Source organism: Mastomys coucha, unplaced genomic scaffold (assembly GCF_008632895.1).
Source record: "Mastomys coucha isolate ucsf_1 unplaced genomic scaffold, UCSF_Mcou_1 pScaffold7, whole genome shotgun sequence".
NCBI lineage: Eukaryota > Metazoa > Chordata > Mammalia > Rodentia > Muridae > Mastomys > Mastomys coucha.
In genome coordinates, this window is record NW_022196913.1 from 96,135,271 (window position 1) to 96,159,692 (window position 24,422).

Consider the following 24,422-nt stretch of genomic DNA (forward strand, 5'->3'; position numbering starts at 1 on the left):
TAATTCTAAAGGAATGTTGAATATTCTCCCTTGGCTTGAATTTTCAGGAGTACTATGAGCTGTAATATTTTTAAAAACATTATTTAGAAATATTCATTCTAAACCAGGCATAATTCATACCTGTAATCCTAATAGCCTGGGCTGTTAGGCTCTTAAAGCCAATCTGGGCTTCATCATAGCTTTCTAGACCAGCCTGGGCTACAGAGTAAGACCTTGTCTCTATTTTTAAAAAGTCATTTTATGGTAGGCAGAAATGTTGGAAAATCACTCTTGGTGCAGTGTGGTTTTTAAAATTATGTTTTAAATACAACTCCAGTTCAACAAATTGGAACATAAATCATTCCTCTCCTTGTACATTTAGAACTTTGACAATGCCAGGTGTGTTGGCGCTTGCTTTAAATCCCACCACTTATGAAGTGGAAGCATGTGCAATGTGGAGCTCTCGAGTTCGAAGACAGCCAGGGTTACACAGGGAAACTCTGTCTCAAAGCAAACAAACAAACAAGATGTTTGACAAGAGCCTAGAGAGATGAGTCAGTGGTTAAGAACATTTGCTGCTGTCATAGAGGACCTGGGCTTGGATCCCAGCACCTACCCACAAGGCACTTTACAGCCATCTCTAACTCCACTTCCTAGGGGTCTAAGACTTTTTATGACTTCTATAGGCACCGAACATGCACATGGTACACATACATGCATACATACATACATATATACATCCCACTGGAGAATCAATGTGGGAGCCTCCACATTCAGCCTAGCACACTGTCTTCTCTCCATGTTTTGATTCTGTACATTTATTGATTCTTATTTCTATGCACAGTTTAAAGCAATCCTAGAACTGATAATCTCCACTAAAACTGTAAAGAATGTGGGTACCATGTGTGATGCCATTGTAGTGGTTTTGTGATCACCCTCCACCTGTTGAAGAGTATCACTTGTATTGGAATGCTCTGACAGCCATGGGCTGCAGCTTGGTGTTAGTGCGCCTGCCTTGCATGCAAGAGGCCCCTGGATTCCATCCTAGCACTGGGAAACTAGCTGACAGATAGACTATTGGAAGTCAAGTCCAAAAGGGTGTGGCCAATTCTGCTGACCACCACCATCTTGAGTACTGACCTTGTTTATGTATTGTAAACACAGCTGTGTGTCAGTGGATACAATGTATCCAAACAGCACTGGCAACTCAGTGGGAAAAAAAATCAAAAGTGTGTTGGAGAGTACTTGATACAGTTTGTTTTTCAGACTAGCTGCTGTGAAAAGGGAACTGGAGATAAAGGAAATACACTTACAGGATGCTGCAAGGAGACGTTTACTGAAGCTTCAGCAAGATCAACGTGAAATGGAGCTGCGCAGGCTGGAGGATGAAATTGGGAGAAAGGTTCGTCAGCTTTAATCTTAAAATCTTCATTCTCATGTAACAAACACCTTTGGGTTAAGTGAGGTGCTAGTGTCCGTGTGAAACCTAAACAGCTCCCTCAGTTTTCTGTACTTTAACAGGCACCTATTCTTATACCAAGAAAAGTAGTCAACTTAACGTCTCTTTCTCTAGAAATAAAAGTATGTCAGGGTCAGTTTTAAGCTGTGGGAAACATTCTTCTATATTTTAAATATCCATATGTGGTCAATATGAAAGCAATTTCCAGTCCAGCATGTCTGGAGTTAGAAAGCTGGCCCTTCTGTGCCTCCTCATTTCTAAAGCTGAGGTGTCTGTGCCGTGGGTGCCTTAAGTAGTTTTTATCCTGAGTGTACAGCATAGTCACATCTGTAAAACAGTCACTACACGTAACCCAGACACCCAGTGCAAAGAACTAAATTAACCACGGCACACAAGAACAGTCACTACACATAACCCAGACACCCAGTGCAAAGAACTAAATTAACCACGGCACACAAAAACAGGAGGCAAAATGTAAATTTACATTAACATAAGAAAATATAAAAGATAGTTACTCCTCCACCTGGAAAAACACAAGATGGAATGTCTTCAGATTAACCTTGACCATTCTAAGCAGCCAGCGTTCGTTTGCCTTTACAATAGTCGCACAGGGCTGGTGGCTGCCATGCAGTGCGTTGTTGGGATCTTTACCTTGTCTGTTGTAAATATTTTCAGCTGGTCTTTCCCTACTGTAAAATGTAAATAGTGTCAAATCTTGGTTTTAGAATTATTGACAAGGCAGGTGGTTGTGACTCTCAAAGCCTAAAGTGTTTGCTATCTGGTGCTTAGTAGGTTTGCCAGCCCAAAGTCTGTCTGAAAACAGACTGTAAGGTTGAGTTAGGGACCAAGCTTACCTCTGTCTAGAAGGCAGGCTGTTGTCCCAACACCATTTGTTGAGCATTGGCAAAGTCCCTTGCTGACTGAGGGCTACAGACGGGCCTGTATAGCCCATCTTCTCCCTTGCTTTGTTCCTCTCCACACTGAGTCCAGGAGCTGGGGGCTTCTCACCTCATCACCATTCATTGTTCTTCCCCTTTATTTGACTCAGTATTCTCAAATATTTATATTCCCAACTGAGAATTTTATTTTTCTGAATCTTCTCTCCCATCCAATTGAAATTCTCATTAGTATTATATTAAATTTATGCATTAATTTTGGAAGCTTAAAATCTAGTTTTGATAAAATACTAAACTTTTAACTCTTGTAACGGGTTTAATTTAATACTTCTTGCTTTGTTTAAGGCTAATTTTAATTGGCTTTCACAAGCTACAGTTCTTTTAAATTACCTCACAAGTTAATAGCCTTGTACTCTTAACAAAAAGTGTGTGTTCTTTCCAGAAGTGATCCATGCTCAGACTCTGGGGTGTTTACCCCAGATCCTCTTGCCATACAGTAAGGCATCCTGATTCTTCTCAGCAGTAGTGGAGAGGCCCCTGCATAGCCCAGTGCTGTGCTCCGACTGCCCCAGCTCCAGCAGGGACGTGGCTCACAAACTCGTGTGATCTTTTTTTATAGCTTCTTATCTCTGAAAATTCATAATCAAATTAGCTCTGTGCCTGTTCCCCCAGCAGAGTGGGGTGCTGTGCCCAGCCTCACCTTCCCCTCTGTGCCCCCAGGACTCTGGCTGCAAACTCAGACCCCAGCTTAGCTAGCGCTTCCCCATAGCTTCCTCAAGATCAGTTACATACTGTTTATCTTACCCCTTGAACGTGAGTGTGCACCCCACAGTGTCCTCACTTTATGGCCTCCACCCTTACCAGTGTTCCCTAGTGTGCTGTCTGTCAACAGTGTAAATACTCCTTAGTGACTAAGACAGTGAGGCAGTCCTTAAGTGTTTGCTGGACGAATCGATGGGGATGGATAAGTTGATTGATTGTAGTTTTGTTTTCCAGATACACATCGTTTATTTTATTCTCACCCCTAAAAACATCCACCCAACCCGTGTCTTACAGAAATGAGACCCCCCCCCAAGTAATATTACACTTGGGGACAGGTAGCTCCAGTTAAATTAAACACTGTCCACACAGAACAGAATGACGATCAGACAGCTCATAGGAAACTTCACTATGTATAAGAATGTATAAGAAATTCTTCAAAATGTATAAGAAATTCAGAAGCTTAGTTTTTAATTAAACATGTTATTTTAATAAGATTAAACATTGTTTGTCTCCAGCCCAACTGTCAGTTGCCTGGTTTTCTGTAGCTGGAAGCTGGTTACTGTAATGGGGAAGAGCTGCCACCTGCTCTTCAGTCTGTCTCCATGGGCATATGGAGGTTGTGCTTGCTGTTTAAAAACCATAAGCTTAACCTAGCTTAGCCCTGGATTCCAAGAGAGCACTGTCCTGTTGCCAGTCAGTTTCCCACCCAGTTCCTGCTTGTTGTGTTTGTAGTGCTCTTAGTGGGTGTCAGGTTCCAAAATCACTGGACCTGTTGAAAATTGTGCTGTGAGGTATTCAGGGCCTTGACAGTTTGTGCTTCGCCCATAGGTCCAAATGAGAGATCAAGAGATTGCTGCCACAGCCAAAGACCTGGAAATGAGGCAGCTGGAACTCGAAGCTCAAAAACGGCTTTATGAGAAGGTAGAAAGCAGCTCTCTCTGAAGGGAGGAAAGCGCTGCCCGTCAGCCCCTGGACTGACTTGTGGACAAGGCTGGACCCCCTTGTGGTTTATAGTATTTGTTCTGTTTAGCCTTTACACAGAATATTGTGTAACTTAACAAATGGCAGAATGCGTATGTGTACTGCTTAGACTCCTGGTTCTCCAACAGTGTGGCCACATTTCCGAGGTACCAGATTGAGCCTAAGTTTTTAATCTCTCTCTTGCTGTTTACTAAGCTTCCTTGTGCTTGTGTGACAGTGATTGAAAAAAAAACCCCATCTGAAGACCTGAGTCCGAAATCTCTCATGTCGGGCACTTTTCCACCTGCACAGTGCTCGGAATCCAGAACCCTCCTAAATCTGAAGAGCTTCATGCTGAGTGGTCATATAAGGGAGAGTCCCTGAACTCTTGGGATTGAAGGAACACAAAGCAAGAAATGGGAGATGCTTTAAATTAGAATTGTCAGCAAACGTATAGCTAGGGTATATATTTTATCATTGAAAAGAGCTGTTAACGCAAGTTTTTATTTGAGAAAACATTTTGTTACTCAAGAGCACTCTGCCATTCTCTTTCTGAGTGGCTGTGGGTCTTCATAGCTAGCATCTGCAGCAGCTGCTCTTGAGCCATGCCGAATCTAAACGTTAATGTTCACACTGGAGAGACAGCGGAGCCGCTGAGAGGCCTGACTGTTCTTCAGAGGACACGGATCCCGTTCCCAGCACATGCACAGCACCTAAAAACCATCGGTGCCTCCTGTTCCAGAGTGGAAGAATGATGGGTAATCTAGTGCCTCTTCTGGCTCTGCAGGCTCTGTGTGTACACTTGTGGTGTACTTGAATACATGCAGCCAAAACACCTAAACACATAAATAAAAATAATGAATCTTAAATGTAAATGATTTATAATTTTTAGCAATAAACATCTTTATATATGTACCTTTTCTGCATGTAGTTGAAAAATATTTTTAGCTAATTACAAAAGTAGTTAAGCTGTTTATAGGTCATTAGAAAAGTAATAATTTAAAAAAAAAATCTCCAAATCAACAGGTAAGTCCTAGGGCTTGATCACTGGCACAGTGGTTAAGTGCATCCACATGATTTTGCTACCGTCTCTAACCCCAGCTCTAGGGGCTCCAACCCCCTCTTCTGGCCTCCACAGGCATTGTATACACATGGTTCACACACATACATGCAAGCAGAATGCTCATACACATAAAATAAAAATGTTTTAAAGAAAGAAATCCTGGGAACAGGATTTTCATTGTATAGCTTTAACACTGAGTAAGCTTAGTGGTCGAGAGCACGTGCTGCCCTGCAGAGGACCAGGATGTAGCTCCCAGCAGCCATGCCAGATATCAGGTGGCTCACAACTACCTGGAACTCCAATTATAGAACACCTGAGGACACCTGCACCTCACACACACGCACACTGTAAAATAGATCTTAAAAAGAAATAGCTGCTGGGGCTCTGTGTAGTGGTGGAGCACTTGATAGAACACACAGGCCCTGGGTTCAGCCCCAGCCCTGAACTAAAGCAGAGCTGCGGTGAGTCAGCTGCCGCACAGTTTGTGTTCTGCCTCTTTACCGTAGGTCAGCACGAAGTTTGTTTGCTTTCCCCATGCCCCAGCTACCATACCATTGCCTACCCCTGGCAACTACTGCCCCAGTCTATGGATTTGCCTATCCTGGACATCTATACGCGTAACATATATACAGTGTCTTCTGAGAATGGCTTCTTTCACTTAGCCTAATGTTTCCTAGGTTCATCCATGCCGTAGCATGACTTGGTGCTTTATTCCTTTCCATAGCTGAGTCATGAAATGCTGTGTGATCCAAGAGCTTTGGGTCTTTGCTGAGCGTTCAGCAAGGCAGCCTGCAGTCCCAGTTTCAACTTCACTTTCTGATTGTGTGAAATCTCACTGACAGCCAGAGAGAGAGCGTGGGACGCCTCAGGTCTGCACACTCAGACCTTGCCTCACACCTTGCACAGGGCGTGCTGCCAAGGCTGATGTGGAGCGTGTGGGTGAGGTAGGAATGGATGCCTTCTTCTTGAGATGTTCCACAGCACGCTTGCTACACACCTTCTGTTACCTCCCAGAATTCAGAAGTTGATTCTGAGCGTGCTTGCCATTCTCTGTGTTTTATACAGTAACTTCTCAGGGACCCTGAAGTTGTCAGCAAAGTCACCCCTGTTTCCTTTTTTACTTTTACAATGAGAAAGTTACAGTTTTCCTTGGGGCCTGAACAAAGCAAAGTCCTTTTGTGTTCCACAGGATCTTACAACAAGTCAAGAGGCTATTGCAAAGGAAATTCGAGAGGATACAGATGCCCATAGGCGGAAAGTGGCTCTCGAAGAGCACATGTTCCAGAAGCTTCTAGAAAACAGCCAGAGGGGGAGCAGAAGGGCTCAGAGGGTGAGTCTGCCGAAGCCGGAGCACATGTTCCAGAAGCTTCTAGAAAACAGCCAGAGGGGGAGCAGAAGGGCTCAGAGGGTGAGTCTGCCGAAGCCGGCTCACGCGGTGTGTGTGAGCTGAGAGCTGGACTTCTGAGCGCACACATGTGAGAGTGTTTGAAGTTGCAGTGACTCGTTTATTTGTTTGTTAATCTGGGTGCTTAGATGTCCCAGGGCTTTGTGTTCATGGTGCTGACCGTGTTGGTGATGTGCATCTTACATGCCCTGTGAGAGGACAGTGAGACATAGAAGAAAGCATAGGAGAACTAAATGAAGTCCACATTGTTCAGTCCTGAGTTCTCTGGAATTGTCCCGGGCAGCACAAAAGTTGCAGAACTCTGGGCCCTGCTAGGTGTACAGGAATTTCCAAGGCATCTTACCCAGTAACTCAGGATTGGAAACACTGGTGTGAAATGAGGGGTTACGGCAGATTTGAGGATACTGTATATCGCTGAGGCCTTAAGAAAATATTTCCAGTTATTTTCTGCATTTCTTCTGAATTGCCCTTTCAGAAGTGCCACCTGAAGTGGATTGAGATGGGACAAGAGACATTCAGAAAGAACTTTCTGTTCTGTCCCTTTAACATAATGTTAAGTGGGTGTGTCACAGGCTGGCACCGTTCTAAAAATTAGGACTGATGGGGCACCCGTCTCTTAGCTGACTCCTCCAAAATACCATACTGTTTTGTTTATCTTCCCAAGTTTCTGTACATCTGAAAAGGGCTTTTCTTTCTAACTGCCTCTCAGGGTGTTAAAACCAGAAGTTGTTGAGTCTTGCCTTTTCTCTAACCTGAAAGTCATCAGTGTTGGCTGGGACACAGAGCCACTTCAGGAGCTTAGTGTTGCTGTTGTGAAGAGTGGGTTCGGTTACCGCCTAAGCTTGAACTGGCTTTGAACTTGTAACCTCTCCCCTGCCCCTCACCACACACACACTACAGTCAGCTCTAAAAGCTTTTAAAAAATACCGGCTGCCCTACCAGGTTTGATTGGTTTGTGGTGTGGCCTGGGAATCAGTTTGTTTAAACACCATGGTGACTGTACCACACCACCCAGGCTAAGCAGATTCTTGGATACAGTAGGTGGATGCCCACATCTCTCTGAAATGTACTTTTTCTTAGGTAATGGAGGACAATTTGGCAAAAGCTGAGCAAGCCTGCCTGAATGCCGACTGGCAGATTCAGACTTTACATAAGCAGAAGTGTGAGGATCGACAGCGCAGCGAGGGCTACTACGAAGTCGCCACTCTCCTCCGCAAGAACAGACAAAAAGAAGTCCAAGTGTTAAATGCGATGATGGAGGAGGAGGCTAAGAAGGTAAGGGAAGCTTACAGGCTTCTGGCTAGTGTGTTAAGCTGACCTTTTCCGGAGCTGGCTAGAGACTGGACCCAGGGCCTTACAGAACAGGGAGGCACTCTACCACTGAGTTATGCCCCTGACCTATTAAGTGATTAGAATATAATGCTATTTCAAGAACATTGTCTAATCCAAACACTACTTACAAATGATCTGATGTCTTATATTGCAGATACGTTGTTATATTGTTATGAATCAGCTTAGTGACTTCTGGGTTTATTCTTGCTATTTGATGCTATATTACTGCTGTATTACTTAAACACGTAAAGAGAATTTAAATGGTAGGCCCGTAGCCAGTAGTAGGCAGACCCTACAACGGCAGACCGCCGTTGGGGTTGTGGCTGTCCTGATGCGTGCCTTCCCACTCTGTGCCCTACTGCATGACCTTTGTTACCCTGTCACTCACTCAGTGGTGCTGGAGTCAGCTGTGTATCTTCTAGCTGACCCCAACCACTCTGGAGCCCTAGGAAAGTGCCCTGGGAGATCCGGGCTTTAGGTAGTTATCGTCAGTTAACTCCTGGAAGCTAGCACCTCACGGCCCTTTCCCAGGTTCACTTTCCTCTACCTCACCCCAGTGAGGGAACCTGTCTTATAGCCCTTTATTCAAAGATAGGAAAGAAGGTTGAGGTACAGAGTGGCACCCAAAATACTGACATCGTTAGCTATAGGAACACTGTAGGGCCGGAGCCCTCCCTTCAAGACTAGGATTGCTGGCACTGTGTCAACAGACTGGAAACTTTGCTGAAATTTACTTGAGGTAAAATAATGGCTTGAGGTGGACTGAGAGTCCTTGCATGAGTGTCTCCTGCACAGTCCATTGTGTCCAGCGTCCTGAGTTCTAAAGCTGCCTCTACTGTTATATGGTCTTGGGAAAGCGGGAGACTGTGCTCTGATGAGTGGAGGGGACATGATCTCTACTGTCCTTTGACCTCGGATTTTGAGATTTTGAAAGTTTATATTTAATGAATTGGCATTTTAATCACAGAATGAGTCTGTGTTTCTGTCTGGCATTTCTGGTGTTCTAGGTTCACTACTTAGTCATCCTCTGAGCTCATTTTAAGATGAACTTTCTCATTTTTTAGGGGGAGGCTGGGCCCAATAGGAATCACTAACCTTTTATGATTGCTGTGTGTCCCAGAGGCGAGCAAAGACTTTTCTAGTCTTTGTAACCAAGGCACAGCATTCACATTACATAGAGACAAATTCCCACCGCTGAGTCTGAGAAGTCCTGACCCTGTGAAGCAATCGCTGCTTGCCTGGCAGAGTCGAGACTCAGCTTCACGCTTCATGCGCCTCTACCCTGAGTTCTTACGTGACCACAGGCACCCCAAATCCACAGCACCACACAGGGCCTATGTATTTCATCCTATGAAGAGAGAGGCAGAGGTAAATGGAGGAGCTGCTCTGCCCACGTAGTCTGTTTGCAGTTTCTAACGGTCTTTTTGCCCCACGTGTGTACAGTGGAAGGAAGCCGAAGAGAAAGAATTCCATTTACAATCAGAAAAGAAAGCCTCTGCCCTTTCAGATGCTTCTAGAAAGTGGTTTTTAAGGCAGGAGACGAGTGCAGCTCTGGAACATGAAGGTGAGTGGACAGGGCCTGCGCTGTGTCAGACTCCTTTACATGCTGTTACCACGGGAAACGCTACAGCTCTCTCTGTCACTTTCATTCAAATTATGCTTGGGGGGCAGTGAGGGGTACAAGGGATGGGCAGTAGGTTGTAGACATAGAACTGATGTATATAGAGTTCCTGTTGAGAAAACACCCCTGAGCTGGGGACAGAGTTTAGCAATAGAGAGCTTGCCTTGCATATGAGAAACCCAAGCGCAGCCCCAGCACAGACCTCACAGGCTGTAAACAAAGGGACCTAGCGCCGCACAGGACTGTCTTAGTCCAGGTGACTGGTCTTTGGTGCTCTCTTAATCTGGAATCTACTTTGTTCCCTAAGAACTATCCTCATTTTAGTAAGGATCTATACTTTCCCAAATAATTGGCTCCAGAACAACAGTGTGTTCAGCAGCACAGTACCTAACTTAGAGAAAGAAGGCTTGCAACCATTCAACTGAAAAGTAAAAATTCTGTTGGGCTGGTTGAGATAAGTCAACTGGTAAAGGTCCCTGGTGCCCTGCCTGGCAGCCTGTGTCAAATTCCCAGGATCCATATGATGGAAGAGGAACTCACTCCCTGAGTCATCTTCAGACCTCCATATGTGCAGTGTGGCACACATGTGCATACACGTACACAAAATAAGACAGACAGACAGACAGACAAGTATAATTTTAGATGAAAATTGTAATTTAACATTCTAAAACAGTGTACAGGCATGGAGAAGTTTTCTTTACTGCATTTCCTACTGCCTGTCTCTTTACAGTTAACAACAGCTTCCCTGGTACATACTTCCCTCAGTTCATCTGCTGATAGTATAAAGTCAGAGTATATGTTCAGGCTTGGGTGGTAGTCTGTACCTGTAATGCGAGCACTCAGGAAGCCGAGGGTGGCGTGAGGTTCAAGTCGGGCTGAGCTGCGTAGTGACACGAGGGGAGAGAGAATGACCGTGGCCATACAGGGAAACCATCTTCTGCTATAAATAGAGCGTTGTGTACCTTAGCACAGTTGACCTTGAAAACCTTCTGTCCGGTTGTGAAGAGCTTTATGCACACTTGCGCATTTGTAGAAAGAGTAGTCACCAGAAAGTGCTGGGGAAACGACCGCTAAATGTTTCAAAATTAGTAGTGATGATTATAATAACTTTTGATGTATCAATAACGTCAGATTACTCACTTTAAAAAGATGAACTGGCCAAATGTGGTGGCACATTACTATAATCCCAGCACTTGGGAGATAGAGGCAAGAGCATCAGAAGTTCCAGGCCAGCCTACATTACATGAAAATCTGTCTTCAATAAAAGGAAGGATATGATACATAAAGTACATATTAATAGAACAGTTCCTCGGAGGTTAAAGACAGCGGGAGCCACCAAGATGGCGCAAGCGGGAAAAGTATTATCCACGTGTGCCTGATGGCCTGAGTAATGCTCAGAACTCACAGTGGAAGGAGAAGCAGCTCCTGAAAGCCATGCTGCCCCCTCTCACTCAGCCTGTGCGCACACTCTCCCCACCACAGAATAAGAGTAAATCATTTGATAACAGATGGAAAACACAGTTGCCAGATGGAACCACTAGGCCAGGGTTCAAATTTCTACACATTGAAGGAAGAACAGGGAGGCTTAGAAGACAGAAGCTACACTTGGGACAAGGAGTGGGGCCCCAAACTGTTAACTGGCTATTCAACCAGCTGCATGACACAGCCTAGGGAAGCACCAGGACAGATTGTCTTTTCTTCCTGCCAGTGCTCAGGAGTCAGAGAAGCAAGGGAGCTGGTGTGCACTGTTGGTTCCTTTTATAGTTTGTGGTATATGCGATATGAACTTGTTAAATAAGTATTAGTTTTTAAAAATAAACGGTTAAGGGTAGGGAGATGGTTCAGGTATTCTCTGAGCCACTATGAAAACTGGAATTCCCCACCATCCAGCTAAGTGTCAGGAGAGCATGGAAGACTGTTTGTAATCCCAGCTCTCCCTGGATCCCTGGAGCAAGCTGACCAGTTGGACTAGCTGAATTGGGCAATGTCTGGGTTGCAGTAAGAGCCTCAGTATAGAAAGTGGGCAGCAGACACCTGACATCAGTGACTGTCTCCCATATGCACACCGATACATGTGCTTATACATCACATACCCGTGTGCACTCACACATAAAAAAGAAGTCACCTCTGAAGCTTTAAAGGACATGCTTAGCATCAGGCTGCAGGACAGAAAGCATAGGCACTTCCTCTTTGTTCTTTAAACATTCAGGTCTGTTATGGGGAGCTTCTTTCAATAAATTGCAGATTGCTTTAAACCCACACATGCAAAGCTGACGTGGTGGATGCAGTAACTGACTGAGGGGAGCAGGGCTGAAGCAGTGGCCAGCCTGCTACACAGACGAGTCTGCTCAGCCAGTGCTTGAGACACTGCTGTAGGCAGAAGGCTAGTGCTTGGCTGAGCAGGAAAGCATAGTGAGAGGCAGGGGCAGACAGATCTCAGCTCGGAAAGATGGGTAGGAAGGGCTAAGAGGAGCCAGAGCCTGGCTTGTGGCTCATCTGCTGCATGGCAGTGGTGTCGTCCCCTACACTGGCACATTTGGAGGTTGGCCAGCTTGTCACATGGCTCCATACCTCCCCATGTCAAGCTTTTTGGTGGTGGTGATGGTGGTGATACAGGTGAGACAGATTCCAGAAGGCCTTGTTAGCATACATGGGGCAGTGGGGGGTCAGGGTTGGGGGAAACAGCTAAAGGTGAGCACGGTTTTGTTGATGCTTTTGTCTGTGTGTTTCATTTTGTACTGGGTGTATGGTGATAACGGTTCTCTCCATCCACTACATTGTCCCGAGGATTGACTCTAGTAGTCGTATTTGGCAGCAAATGCCTTGACCTGCTAAGCTTCTCATCAGCCCTGTGTGATTTTCATGGTGAGGGGTGCTGTTAATGAACAGAAGGGCTCCTGGGTTTTGCTGCTGTGTTCATTACTGTGATTGGGGTTCCTGCTTCTGATTGGCTGGCTGTGCCGTGGTAGCCCCACTCAGCCCACCCTACTGCCTCTGACGCATGCACACTGCTTTCAATGACATTCCATAATCTCTTCATTTGGTTTTTGGGATCACCCCCTGACATCTTCTTTTGCAGGGAAAGGAATCAGGACCTTGTGTGTGCTGGGCAAGTGTTCTCCCACCAAGCCATGCTTCTGGTCCCTGGTGTCTATGTCTTAGCTATTTCATGGCCTTTGTTTTAGCTGAAGATGTTCTTTAGAGGCCATTAGCAGAGCTTCTGTGCAGCTCTCTGTCCTGACACTGTATCTCCGCCGTCTGCTGAGTGGCAGCAGTGTTCTTCTCAGAACAAGAGCGTGATGGTAACCATCCATGCAAGTGTGAGTTACCGAGCACTGTCTGTCAGTAGTGAAGGGTTTACGCTCACTTTCACACAGCCTTTGTCTCTCCTTTATGAGCAGAAATGCCTTGGTTGCAAAGGCAACACATGGACTCAGCCCATCTGCCTCAAACCTCACGATTAAACGATGTTGCTGACAAGGATCCCTCAACACACAGTAAGTTGATAAATGAGGAAGACTCTGTCTGTTGTTTTACATTTCACACCATTTAAGCCGAGTAGAGACTAAGGGGAGATAGAGCACATGGTCTGTTTCACAGGACACTGGCAATAGGAAGTCTAGAGTGGAGCAGTGGGAGCTTTGCAGCTCTGCTGGGGACAGGATGGGGAACAGCCTCACACGAGTCACGTGACTCCGTTTCTATGGCCCCCAAATAGCAGACTTAGACACTGACTACCCACCCCCACCCACCTGAGAGAGGTCAGAAGGTTGACTGGTGGCTGTGAAGGGCTGGCTAGGTGACCTGTAATCTAGGGATCACTTGACTTGTGACCCAGAGCAGGGCAGGATAGGGCTAAGATCATGAGTTGGCCCTTAAGGAACTAATCATATCCCAGTAGAGTCAGAAACTCAGAAAAGGAGCTGGTGGGTAACTGTAGATTCAGGCCTGTAATCCCAGCTACGAGGGAGGCTAAGAAGACAGAGACAGATCAGGCTAGCATGAGCAGCCTAGTGATGCTCAGTATGAAGGGCTGGTGATAAGACTCAGTGTGGGGCCTGTGGTTATCACACACACAAAAAAAAAAGCCCCACCGTGTGTGTGTGTGTCTGTGTGTGTCTGTGTGTGTCTGTGTGTGTGTCTGTGCATATATACATACATACACATATATACATATATATGTAATTTTTAAAACCTAATAAGGAGAGGACAAGAAAACCTGTTAGACTTTTAACTAGCTTTCCAGTAAAGCTGTTGTCTAGATAAGGCAAAATTTGATTTTTTGAGAGGCCTTTTGAGCTCTCTTAGAAGAACAACCTTTTATACAAGATCCCCAGAAGACAGGCTTTATGAGAATTATGACTAATGGCAAATCATGAAATTCCAGTATCATGTGAAATACCTTTGCTGAGTCCTGTTGTGATCATCTGTAAGTTCTTTGCCAGAAGAGTAATTAAACCTTGTCCTTTCTTCAAACTTAGTTTTTTTTTGATAGAAGGTTTACTGTCTTCCTCAAGCAGCTGGAGTGTCCTTGCGCCTCCAGCTTGCACTGGGGACCCCACACACATGCACATCTGCAGCTGTGCACACCCAGGTAATCTGCACTTCAGAGGGATAGGGTGGAACCAGCCAAGCTCAGGTTATTTGGCAGCAAATGAAAGCGTAATGGCTTCCTGCTCTGGGGGACGCAACTCAGAAACTCATTTTCTGAAGCTGAAGCTATTTAAATGTGTAGGGGCACTCCCTCCTCCCAGTGTTCCCAGCCCCTCCATCAGGATGGAGCGATCTCTGCACTGCAATGGTCCTGTATTGGGGAACATGGTTGTGGGGTATAGCTCCTGACCTGGAGTTTGTCTGTCCTCCTTTCCATTGAGCATCATGGCAGGATGTGTGCCATCCCAAAGAGTTCAGCTTCCCCGCCAAGCTTTGTACCTAATTTCTACATACCGTGCGTGTTCAGCCCAAGAGTGTGAGCTCTATGCTGACATTCAGTTCAACAATAGCAATTACAACAACAACAACAAAAAAACCCCTTTAACTGGGAAATGAAACCACAAAGGGCTAGGTAGTATGGTGGGCTTTTTGTTCAAGAAATTTGTTTTTTAATTTGTTGGTTTTGTTATTGATTAGACTAACATTTACACTGAAGGTAAATACTAAATTAGTATATCAGACAATTCAGCCACTAATAACTATAAATTTTATTTTCCAGTTTTTTCAAGAAATAAACCAATAGAATGGAACTCCACAGAACACGATCTTCTCAAGAGCGTGCGAAATCTTCGCAGGAGACTCGCAGCCCGGGCTCGGAGTAGCTGTGGGCCCCCTCGTCTTTTGGTGACATAGGCATTTCACCCTGAAACAGTCAGAGATACCTTTTTTAAATCAATGGCACTGATTTTTTTCAATTATTTATTCTAATTTTTTTATAAAGATCAGCCTTTTGTATAGAGAAATATGTCTATAAAATTATGTTTTCTATTGAATTATAATGCTTTGGCTTGTAAAGGGCTTCTGGAATCTTTCACAATAAAAATTTTTGGAAACTATCAAAGCTGAGCTGTCTTCTTTGCTTACAAAGACTAGGACAGACTTCAGCTGGTGAAATGGGTTTTATTTTAAAGACAAATGGAGAAATAAACAAGAGGACTCAAGTTGGGCTGGAGAGATGGCTCAGCGTTTAAGAGCACTGACTGCTCTTCCGAAGGTCCTGAGTTCAAATCCCCACAACCACATGGTGGCTTACAACTGTCTGTAATGAGATCTGATGCCCTCTTCTGGGGTGTCTGAAGACAGCTACAGTGTACTTACATATAATAATAAGTATTATTATTATCTTTTTTTTTTTTTTTTTTTTTTTTTTTTTTTTTTGGTTTTTGGTTTTTGGTTTTTTGAGACAGGGTTTCTCTGTGTATCCCTGGCTGTCCTGGAACTCACTCTGTAGACCAGGCTGGCCTCGAACTCAGAAATTCACCTGCCTCTGCCTCTGCCTTTCAAGTTCTGGGATTAAAGGCGTGCACCACCACTGCCCTGCTAAATAAATTTTTTTTTTTTTTTAAAAAAAAAAGGACTCAAGTCAAGGAAGCTGGTGAGTAAGTACAGGGGCAGGCCCACGCCTGATGACCTCAGTTCCCAGTCTGGCCCACAGGCTGTCCACTCATGGCCACAAACTCACGTGCCCACCGTAAGCAAATACACATGTGATTTGAAACTGCAGTAGTGGGACTGCTGGAATGGTAGACTTGCGCTCTGTGCTTCCGGACTGTTGGGCCTCTTGCTGTGACAACACCCACCACAGCACTGGCTCTGGCTCAGCTTCTCCCCGATTCTCCCGCCCTCTACTGACAGCAGCCAGGAGTTGGCTGCCTCTATACCTCTGTTGCTACCTGGGCCTCCCTTTCATCTCTGAGGGACCTGTGAAGATTCAACATGTATCTGAAGTTCCCAGCCCAGTGCTTACTATATAATAGATGTGTGGTGCTTTGCGGTAATTCTGTATTCTGGGGTCACTAAGTAAAAATCTTACGGTAAACCAAACACATCTGGAAAATGCTCTCCATTATTCACAAAGAATCATAACAATAAGATGCCACCTGTCTGTGTGCAAACATTGGTTTCTCAGGGGTACTTCTCCAGCCTGGACCTTTCCAGCAATTACAGTAGAGGCCTTTGATGGTATTTTGCCATAGAAATGGAGGACATAGAATGAAGAAGGTGGTAAGTACTTGAGGAAAGGAGCCTGCAGGCCTAAAAGCACTCAAGTTCTAAAACATTGTGGTTCCACTGGCCACAATTAGCTGTGTATTGCAAATGTCATCTCTTAAGTCCTTTAAAAGGATTTATCTGTGTGTATATGTGTGCCTGTGTAAGTTTGTACGCACTACATGCATGCAGGAGCCCAGAGAAGTCAGAAAAGGGTGCTCAAATCCCATGGAATAAGAAGTTCCAGGACAGCCAGGGCTACACAGAGAGAAACCCTGTCTTGAAAAACCAAAACATAAAAATTAAAAAAAAAAAAAAAAAAAAAAAAAAAAAAAAAAAAAAAAAAGGCAAGTGGTTGTGAGCTGTCATATGAGTGCTGTGAACCAAACCCAGGTCCTCTGCAAGAGTAAGTGCTCGTAAGTGCTGGGTCATCTCTCCATCCCTTTTAGGTCCTTTCTGGCTGGAATTTAGACCTACCCTAATTACCTTTGTGTGTGTGTGTATGTGTGTGTGCTCGTGCATGTGAGTGTGTATGTACTCATGCATGTGAGTGTGTGTGTGGCTTTGGACATAGAACTGTAATGCCTTATTTCTTTAAAGTTCTCATCCTTATAGCAGAAGGCATGCAAGAGTACTCTTGCCCAAATGAAGATGGTTTTCTGTAACCTTGGATTTTTCCACACTCGCACAAGTTCCAGAAATAACAACTCTGAGACTGAATTATTTATGAATAGTTGCCTTGGCCAGTAGTTTTAGCTTCTTTCTGCTAGCTTATAACTCAATTATTCCATTTAAATTAGTCTAGTGAAGTACCTGGTTACCTCTCCTTCAGTTTCGTGCAACCATATTCTTCAGAGTTTGAGCAAATCCTTCCCATACCTGACTCAATCCCAGAAATCTCTGCACCACAACTCCCACCTCCCTATTTCCTGTCTGACAGCATTTTACTGACAGGTGATACTTCCATACATTGCACAAGAGATTCTCTCTGCAGTTTTCTATTGCATTCTCTTGTTTTCTGAGCTAAATAGCCACATGCTCTCAGTTACCATCTCAAAGGTTCTCATGTTTAATTAAATATATAAAGTGCATTTCCAGTTATCTCTTCCTGCTTCGTAACACTGCATCCACAGTCTTACCCAGGTTGGTTTTGTTTGTCTTTTGTTTACTTTTAAAAAAAGAATGTGAACTCTCTGCGATTGAATAAACATTGAACTTTACTAAAATGTTTCATGTTCTGGCTGCATCCAAAGAGTTTCTCAGGGGCACGCTTGAGTATGTGAACAACCTCTGCATAGTTGCTCTGTTTGTGAAACTCTCTGGCACAAACTACTTATTATTGAGCTTCAGCTGAGTCCACATCTGGCTACACTCCAGCATGACTCGGGGGGTAGGGACGGTATACAAATATACATGCTTGGGTACTGAAAACCCAAGGAGAGTACACCAAGACAGGGTTACCTTTCTGCCAGAGCTAGTCTACATCCGCAGGCAGCAGGGAATTGTGTCATAGTATCTGCAACCCACACTGTTCCAAGCTGACAACTAAGCATGCACAAAGATTCAGGGTGGAATGACCATATCTGCAGACCATGGGAAAGGACCCATAGGCATAGACAAACCAAGGCTAGCTGAGATCTACTAGCTGAGATCTGGAACCTGCCCAGCTTGTGTTGATCCCGCAGTGAAGTAGCATGCATGAGGATGCAGCTGCACTCTCCCCAGGACCCTGAACATCACACACACACACACACACACACACACACACACACACACACACACACACACGCTTACTTTGCTGTGGGGCCTTGAAACAGAAACAAAAGCAAGCAGAGATGCGTAGCTAAGGTGACAGCTTCACATAAGTAAAGAGGGCCTCAGGGCCCTGCTGCCAAGCAGGGATCAGAGGGACACAGTATCAGTATGCTCAAGCTGGAAGAGGCTCTATAACTTTGAGGTTAATTGACAAGTCTACCCAATATTGGCCTCTGTTTGGTAAAACTAAGCTCCCAGCAATTTTGTCCAGCATGAAGTAGATCCCAGCTCCTAAACTGCAGGTCATGACCCTATATGGAGTCCTGCCACTGAATGCGGGAGTCAGGAAACTTTGGCAGCAATAAGAGGTTTCTGAACACACAACAAACAAAACTTAGTTCAATATCAAATACATAATGATTCTGCTGCTTACCAAGGTTGCATCACACAGCACCACCACAGCCTCTGTTCTGAACACACATGTGCTCCAAATCTCAGCTAGCAGGTGCACTTAGAGTACCGCCCACCAGCCTTGGTTTGTCTGTGCATAAGTGTTTCTAATGGTCCCCCGATGTGGTCACCCCATTATGTTACCCCACACCAATATCCACTACTGAGAACATCTCGGCTCTGATTCAAGATTGGTGTATGTTATAAACCCCAAGGTTTTTGCTGTACATACTGAGTTTCTTTTTTGTTTGGTTGGTTGGTTTTTGTTTTTGTTTTGGGTGTTTTGGGTTTTTTGTCCTGGAACTCACTCTGTAGACCAGGCTGGTTCGAACTCAGAAATCTGCCTGCCTCTGCTTTCCAAGCCCTGGGATTAAAGGCGTGCGCCACCACCGCCTGGCACATGCTAAGTTTCTTGTCCTTATAGAAAAATAATGAGTTAATTACAGAAACACATTTACTATATCCCTACCATCAGTCCTCAGCTTGTAAGTATCAAATTAGGGTATTTTTTAGATTGTATCATGTTAAAGTGTTTGGTTTTTTAAATTGCTGTTTGAACTGCAGCTATGGCTCAATGGTAGTCTGTTTGGGATCTAGCTAGCAGGGTCAAAATTACTGTTTGAGTTTCAAAAAAAAAAAATCACTAAGCAAATTTTGGCTGGAGATCAGGTCAGAATTTTCAACAACTTCTGCAATAGCCCAGAATGTACATATTTATGCAAAGCAGTGTTCTTAACATTGGTAATTATAAAATCAAAGTATCATCAATTTTGTGAGGTAGGTTGTGTGCCTGCTCTCTTGAGACATAGGCAGGCTTGCCTCAAACTTGCTGTGAGGCTGAGAATAACTGTGAACTACCCCTCCCTGCCCCCACCTGCCAAGGGCTGTGAGGACTGCACCCACTACCATACCCAACACAGTACCTGTCAGCTCGGAAGAAGGGGCAAGACTCTCTACAGGTTACAGTGTCAAATACTCAGCCAAGACTTAACTCATCGTGTAAAATTAAATATAGGCACTTTCAGCTTATTGGTGTGCTGACTTGCTTTTATCTTTAATAAATGGTTAAATTATATGGATAACCAGAATTGGTGTTAAAGTCTGGTTTTAGAATAAAACACTCCCCGCCCACTCAGACTTCCTAAGATAAGCTGACAAACCTCAGGCCCACTGCGTGGTGGACATTCACAGCATTCTTATTATAAGCAGCCCTTGATCTTTCAAATTCCCCAAACACAATCAAGTTATTTTTCAACTTAAAATTAAAAATTCGTGGTTTCTTCTCAATAAATCTTATTTGTATATTTATTTATATACTTATAAATCCAGGCTCTCGTAAAATTTCTCAGGCCGAAAGGGAGGGGTCATGAAACTGAGAATCTCCACAGTGGCTCTGCTGGCATACAGTAAGAAATGCCACACCTATGTGTGTCAGACCCTGCAGTCTGACAGCAGGGATCCACTGGGCTTTTCAATTCCCAGGTCATCGGTGGACAGCAAGGTTCAGTCAGGCAATCATAGGCAGGGCTCTTCGGATGTTAATTTGTTTCTAAGAAGGAAGGAGACAGGCAGATTACTAAAATGGTGGCTCACTCGATGAGTTGGGGACCAGCCTGGTCTACAGAGAGAGTTCCAGAGCTACATAGAGAAATCCTGTCTCCAAAATCAAAACAACAAAATGGTGTATGTAAGAGGAAAGACTCCAGACCCAATGGCCCAGAGTCACACAATTGACCAGAAGCTCGGTTTCCATTTATGCTCATTCCTGTATTCCAGACCCCAAACCTCAGGGTTGAAGGGAAGACAGGCTGTCCTTAATGAAGGACCTTGTGGTAGAGCCACGTGTTCGCTTGCTAAGTGTTCTCTAAGCCTGCTCCTAGGAAACTATGGAATGATGTGTACGAAGGAGAAGAAAAGCCAAGCGTTACAGGGACTCCTAGCCGACGCACTGGCTTGACTGCGGACTACCACCCAAAGTGGGGGCTGGTGGTGATCCAGAGAGTTTTCAGGGAAGTAGATCCCAGGTGGAGAGGGCCACCTGTCCCTGTCTGTACCCGAATCAGCCACTCAAGTAAACACACGCCAGAAAATGACTGACTCTCCACACTGCCCCAGGACGCTCTGAAGAAAGGCTGTTACCCGGGAGGATAGCAGCTGGGAAGGTGGGGGGTGGGTGATAGCCGACACATCCCCACGTGACTTGTTATTTGACCTGTGGTCGCACGGCTGCTGCCTGCAGGATTGTCCCCTAGGGACCTCGCGCGCCTAGGTAGGTCCCCATCGCCTTCCTCCCGGATCCACGCCCCTCGCACCTCACCGCTCCCTGAACCCAGCAGAAAAGTTTCGCCTCCGTCTCCGGGATGGTCCGCGACCCCAATGATGACCAGTTTACAAGGTCCAGGTCACGACACGGCAGCCATTCCACGCCTAGCCAACGCAAGACAATCTCCGCGTTGCGAGCGCTCCTCGACTGAGTAAAATTTGCTTCTGGCAAGAAATTAAGACTCGGAACGGCCAAAAGTATTGTGCCCCGTGTGAGGATCGAACTCACGACCTTCAGATTATGAGACTGACGCGCTACCTACTGCGCTAACGAGGCACCTATGAGCAGCTTCCGGCCTGATTCCCAAGACCCTGGTGGAAAGCCCAGTGCGCATGCTCAGAGGCTTGGGTTTAGTTAGCGTCTCCAGAACTCGAGTTCCTGGCGATTCTGGGACCAGCCTACCTGCACTCGCTTTGTCTTTATTCTCCTGTCCCTCTGTCCATCAACAGACACAATGTGTTGCTTGCTAAAGTTGTCCTGGTGAGGCAGAGCATGGGAGAGAGAGACTGTTGTGAGCTTGCTTTTGTATAGTTTACAGGCTCGCGATGCTATGAAACATTTATTGGGCACCTACTGTGTTCCTGGCCCCGTTTCGGATGCTGGGTTCTCACCGTCACTTAACCCGGCGTAACTGAGCCGAAGGAGCCTCCGGTAATAATTTACGAGCATGCTAGTACACGTGCACACTTTCTGCCACTACTCCTCGTTGCAGCTTCTCAAGGCTTCCTCCGGATGTCCCCAGGAGCTCAGGGAGGCACAGCTCTAGAAGGCTAACAATACAAGCACCTGCTGGGACTCTCCAGTTGAGCTGCATTGTTCGAGAAGCAAACGCGCTGCTCAATAAAGCGTCTGGATCTTTTAAATATGGGTCTGTGGCCGCTTGGATGAGAATGGTCCCCGTAGGCTTGAATCCTTGGTCCCCACTAGTGTACTGTTTAGGAAAAATTGGGAGGTGTGGACTTGTTAGAGGAGGGGTCCACACCAGGCCCAGTCTCACAATCTCCACCCCCATTTACAGATAAGAGAACTCTCAGCTGCTTCTCTTACTAGAGGCTGCCTGCTACCATGTTCTCCACCAGGGTAGTCATGGACTAATCTGAAACTGTAAGATGCCCCCCTCCCCCACCCCCCCACTCCGTTAAATGCTTTCCTTTATGCGTTGCCTTGGTTAAGGTGTCTTCTCATAGCAATAGGACAGTAACTAAAACAGGGTCCCACTTCCTAAAGACAGAAGGAAGCCTCTGTGTACATAAACACATGCCCAGCTTCCTGGCTCCCCCAGCAAGTGCACCCCTCAGGGGAGCTCCAGACTGAGCCTCCGGCTTTGTGTGCATTGAGTCTAAAATACAAGGTGGATAGTGTCCTGCATCCCAAAGGACTACAGGCTTGGCTGGAAGTGAATGAGCCATTTCTCAGCCCCACAGGCTGACAAAGTGTTCCTTCTGGAACTGTAGGAATAGGCCTTTCCCACTGCCACCTGCGCACAGGCTGCTGCCTCCACCTGACCTCTCTATTCTCAGGTGGCTTTGTTACAGGGATTTCTTCCTTCAACAGTCAGGTCAAAGGTCACACCCTCTGAAACTTGCTACTTCTTTTCCCATCTACCTCCTTTCTGACTCCTCCTCCCAATGAAACCGTTTATTTTCTTGGCCACTGTCTCCAACATGGGGCTCTTTTATTCTCTGTGCAAAGCAACCTGAAGCACTCAGCACAACTGACGCCCCACAGTGTAGATGACTGTACAGGCTTCCACTGTGTGTTCTACTCACAACACACAGAATGGATTCTCATTTGACACATACTGCGTGTTTGAATGTATTGAGCTGTCATTTGATGTGTAAGAACTCCATTCTACAAAGAAGCTCCTTAAGCTCAGGAAGCAACTCAGTGGCCCCAGGAAGTTCCTGAAACTGACCAGCTTCATCCCATCCCCCTCTCTTTCCTGCATATAGAAGCAGGAAGGAAGCAATGCTTAGAAAGAGACTCTCAGACCAGTTGAGCTGCCTGGAAGGGACACTCTCCAACCGGTTGATCTGGCTGCAGGCCAGTGTGCTCCAGGTTCCCAACTAGTGACATAGTTCCTTTAACAAAGCCACACCTACTCCAACAAGGCCACACCTCCTAATAATAGCACCATTCCCTAAAGGCCAAGCACTCAAACACTTGAGTCTATAGGGGCCACTTATAGACTATTCAAACCTATTCTAACCACCACAATAGCCGCTTGAGTTTTAGTTAATTCCAGCTGTAGTCAACTTAACTATCAAGAATATCGATCATACCTGGTAACACATGTGCCTCTCCCTTGGTCTTTATAACTGCCTTGAGTGTCTATGAGGACCTTAGCACACTCGGAGGGAGCACCCTATGAGGGTGCAGGAGGAAGACAGTCATCTATCCAATAAGGGGGCCTGAGAAGAACCAAGTCCCGTAGACACTTTCATCCAATATGGCCATTCAACATCCAAGTCAGTGAGAGAATATGTTTCATTATTCATGCTATCCACGATGGTGGCTCTAGGTGTCACAGGAAGGTCTTTTAATTCCAGAAGCTCTACGTTTTGTTAGTAACAAACACAGCAGAAGCGTGGATGCTCCTGTGTATATGTATTGATGTGTTGGATAGTGGAAGACTGAGGAACTTGTGGTCAGATTAAAAGAAGAAAAGGTTCATTCCTGTCCTCTCACCCCAAGGACAATTTTCCATTTACCCAAGGGCCAAGCCCAGAAACTGGTATGAATTATTGAAACTTTTAACACCTCCCTATCTCTGTACTTCTCTCACACCCTCAGCTCATTGTCTCCATCTGTTTGACAGGGATCGTGCCTAGCTAAAGAGCCACCTCTGGCCTGGCCTCTGCCCGCTCTCTCCTCATACGGTTCCCAGCAGTGGCTGCTCAGCTGGAGCAAGGTCAGAGGAGTTGGCTCCAAACTTCAGCACACTAGGACTCTCACCTCCTTCTCCTTCCCTGTGACCTCTGCTTTAAACTAAGAAGAAACAGAGGAGAGTTGAGAACTGAGAAAGAGAGAAGGAGGCCCTCGGGGGTGGACACTGTGCTGTCATCCTCTGAGATACAGAAAGGTCCCCAGGCTGACCTCTTACAGCTGGGGTTTGCAACCTGCCTGTCTGCTCTAGGCAATAGAGAGAGCAGAGACATGGAGATGAGGGGTGAGAAGGCAGACCGTTCAGATGGGCCCTGAGGGAAACAGCCAGACGGTCCTCTGCCCTGTGTCCAGGGCATCAGAAGGTTATAATCCTCCCCGCTTGGCTTCAGCTTGATGAATGGACAGCCAGATAGGAGGAGGCAGCCTGTTGTCATTGGCAGCATCCAAGAAAGAAGCAGCCTTACTCCTGCTGTTGGCCAGATGTCCCCAAGGAGCTCTGTAGGCGCCTCGTGACTAGAGTGGCCATTACTAATGTTAACAGTGACTTTGACCATATCCTGCCAAAGCCTCATGGTTCCACATGGCTCCCATGAGAGGAGCCACATCCTCGTGGACCTGCAGGGCCCGTCACAGCCTCACCCCACAGGCAGACATCCCCCCACCCCCACTTGGCACTCCTAAGGCATCTGCCCTTGAGCTCAGTGGAGTTACTCTTTGCTGGGTTCTCACAGGCCCTGCCCTCTCTCTGACTGTAACATTCACCATGATTCAGGGTCATGTTTGCTTGATTGCTTTGTTTTCACGGCCTCATGCTTGTTTTCATGGTTTT

The 24,422-nt window shown here is 45.7% G+C and overlaps 1 protein-coding gene, 1 long non-coding RNA gene and 1 other non-coding gene across 6 annotated transcripts in view; 1 reads left to right on the forward strand and 2 right to left on the reverse strand.

Annotated features, from left to right (window-relative positions):
* Positions 1 to 15,026, forward strand: part of Tbc1d31 (TBC1 domain family member 31) — a 57,039-nt gene extending 42,013 nt beyond the window's left edge. For 3 of the 4 annotated variants that reach the window (XM_031358009.1, XM_031358010.1, XM_031358011.1), the window contains 7 exons: positions 1,246 to 1,381; positions 3,925 to 4,017; positions 6,309 to 6,449; positions 7,605 to 7,799; positions 9,300 to 9,420; positions 12,879 to 12,974; positions 14,690 to 15,026. In XM_031358009.1, coding sequence (XP_031213869.1) covers positions 1,246 to 1,381; positions 3,925 to 4,017; positions 6,309 to 6,449; positions 7,605 to 7,799; positions 9,300 to 9,420; positions 12,879 to 12,974; positions 14,690 to 14,823 — 916 coding nt within the window. In that variant the 3' untranslated portion in view covers positions 14,824 to 15,026. Of the gene's footprint in view, positions 1 to 1,245; positions 1,382 to 3,924; positions 4,018 to 5,843; positions 6,063 to 6,308; positions 6,450 to 7,604; positions 7,800 to 9,299; positions 9,421 to 12,878; positions 12,975 to 14,689 lie in introns of those variants that run through there. The other variant, XM_031358012.1, reaches the window with a different exon arrangement.
* Positions 14,659 to 20,977, reverse strand: LOC116081445. The gene is made up of 2 exons (XR_004114898.1): positions 20,697 to 20,977; positions 14,659 to 14,833 (listed from the first exon to the last, which is right to left on the reverse strand). It is a non-coding gene; the product is annotated as an uncharacterized LOC116081445 (long non-coding RNA).
* Trnam-cau lies at positions 20,911 to 20,983 on the reverse strand. Its single transcript has one exon. It is a non-coding gene; the product is annotated as a tRNA-Met (tRNA).
* Positions 20,984 to 24,422: the final 3,439 nt, after the last annotated feature.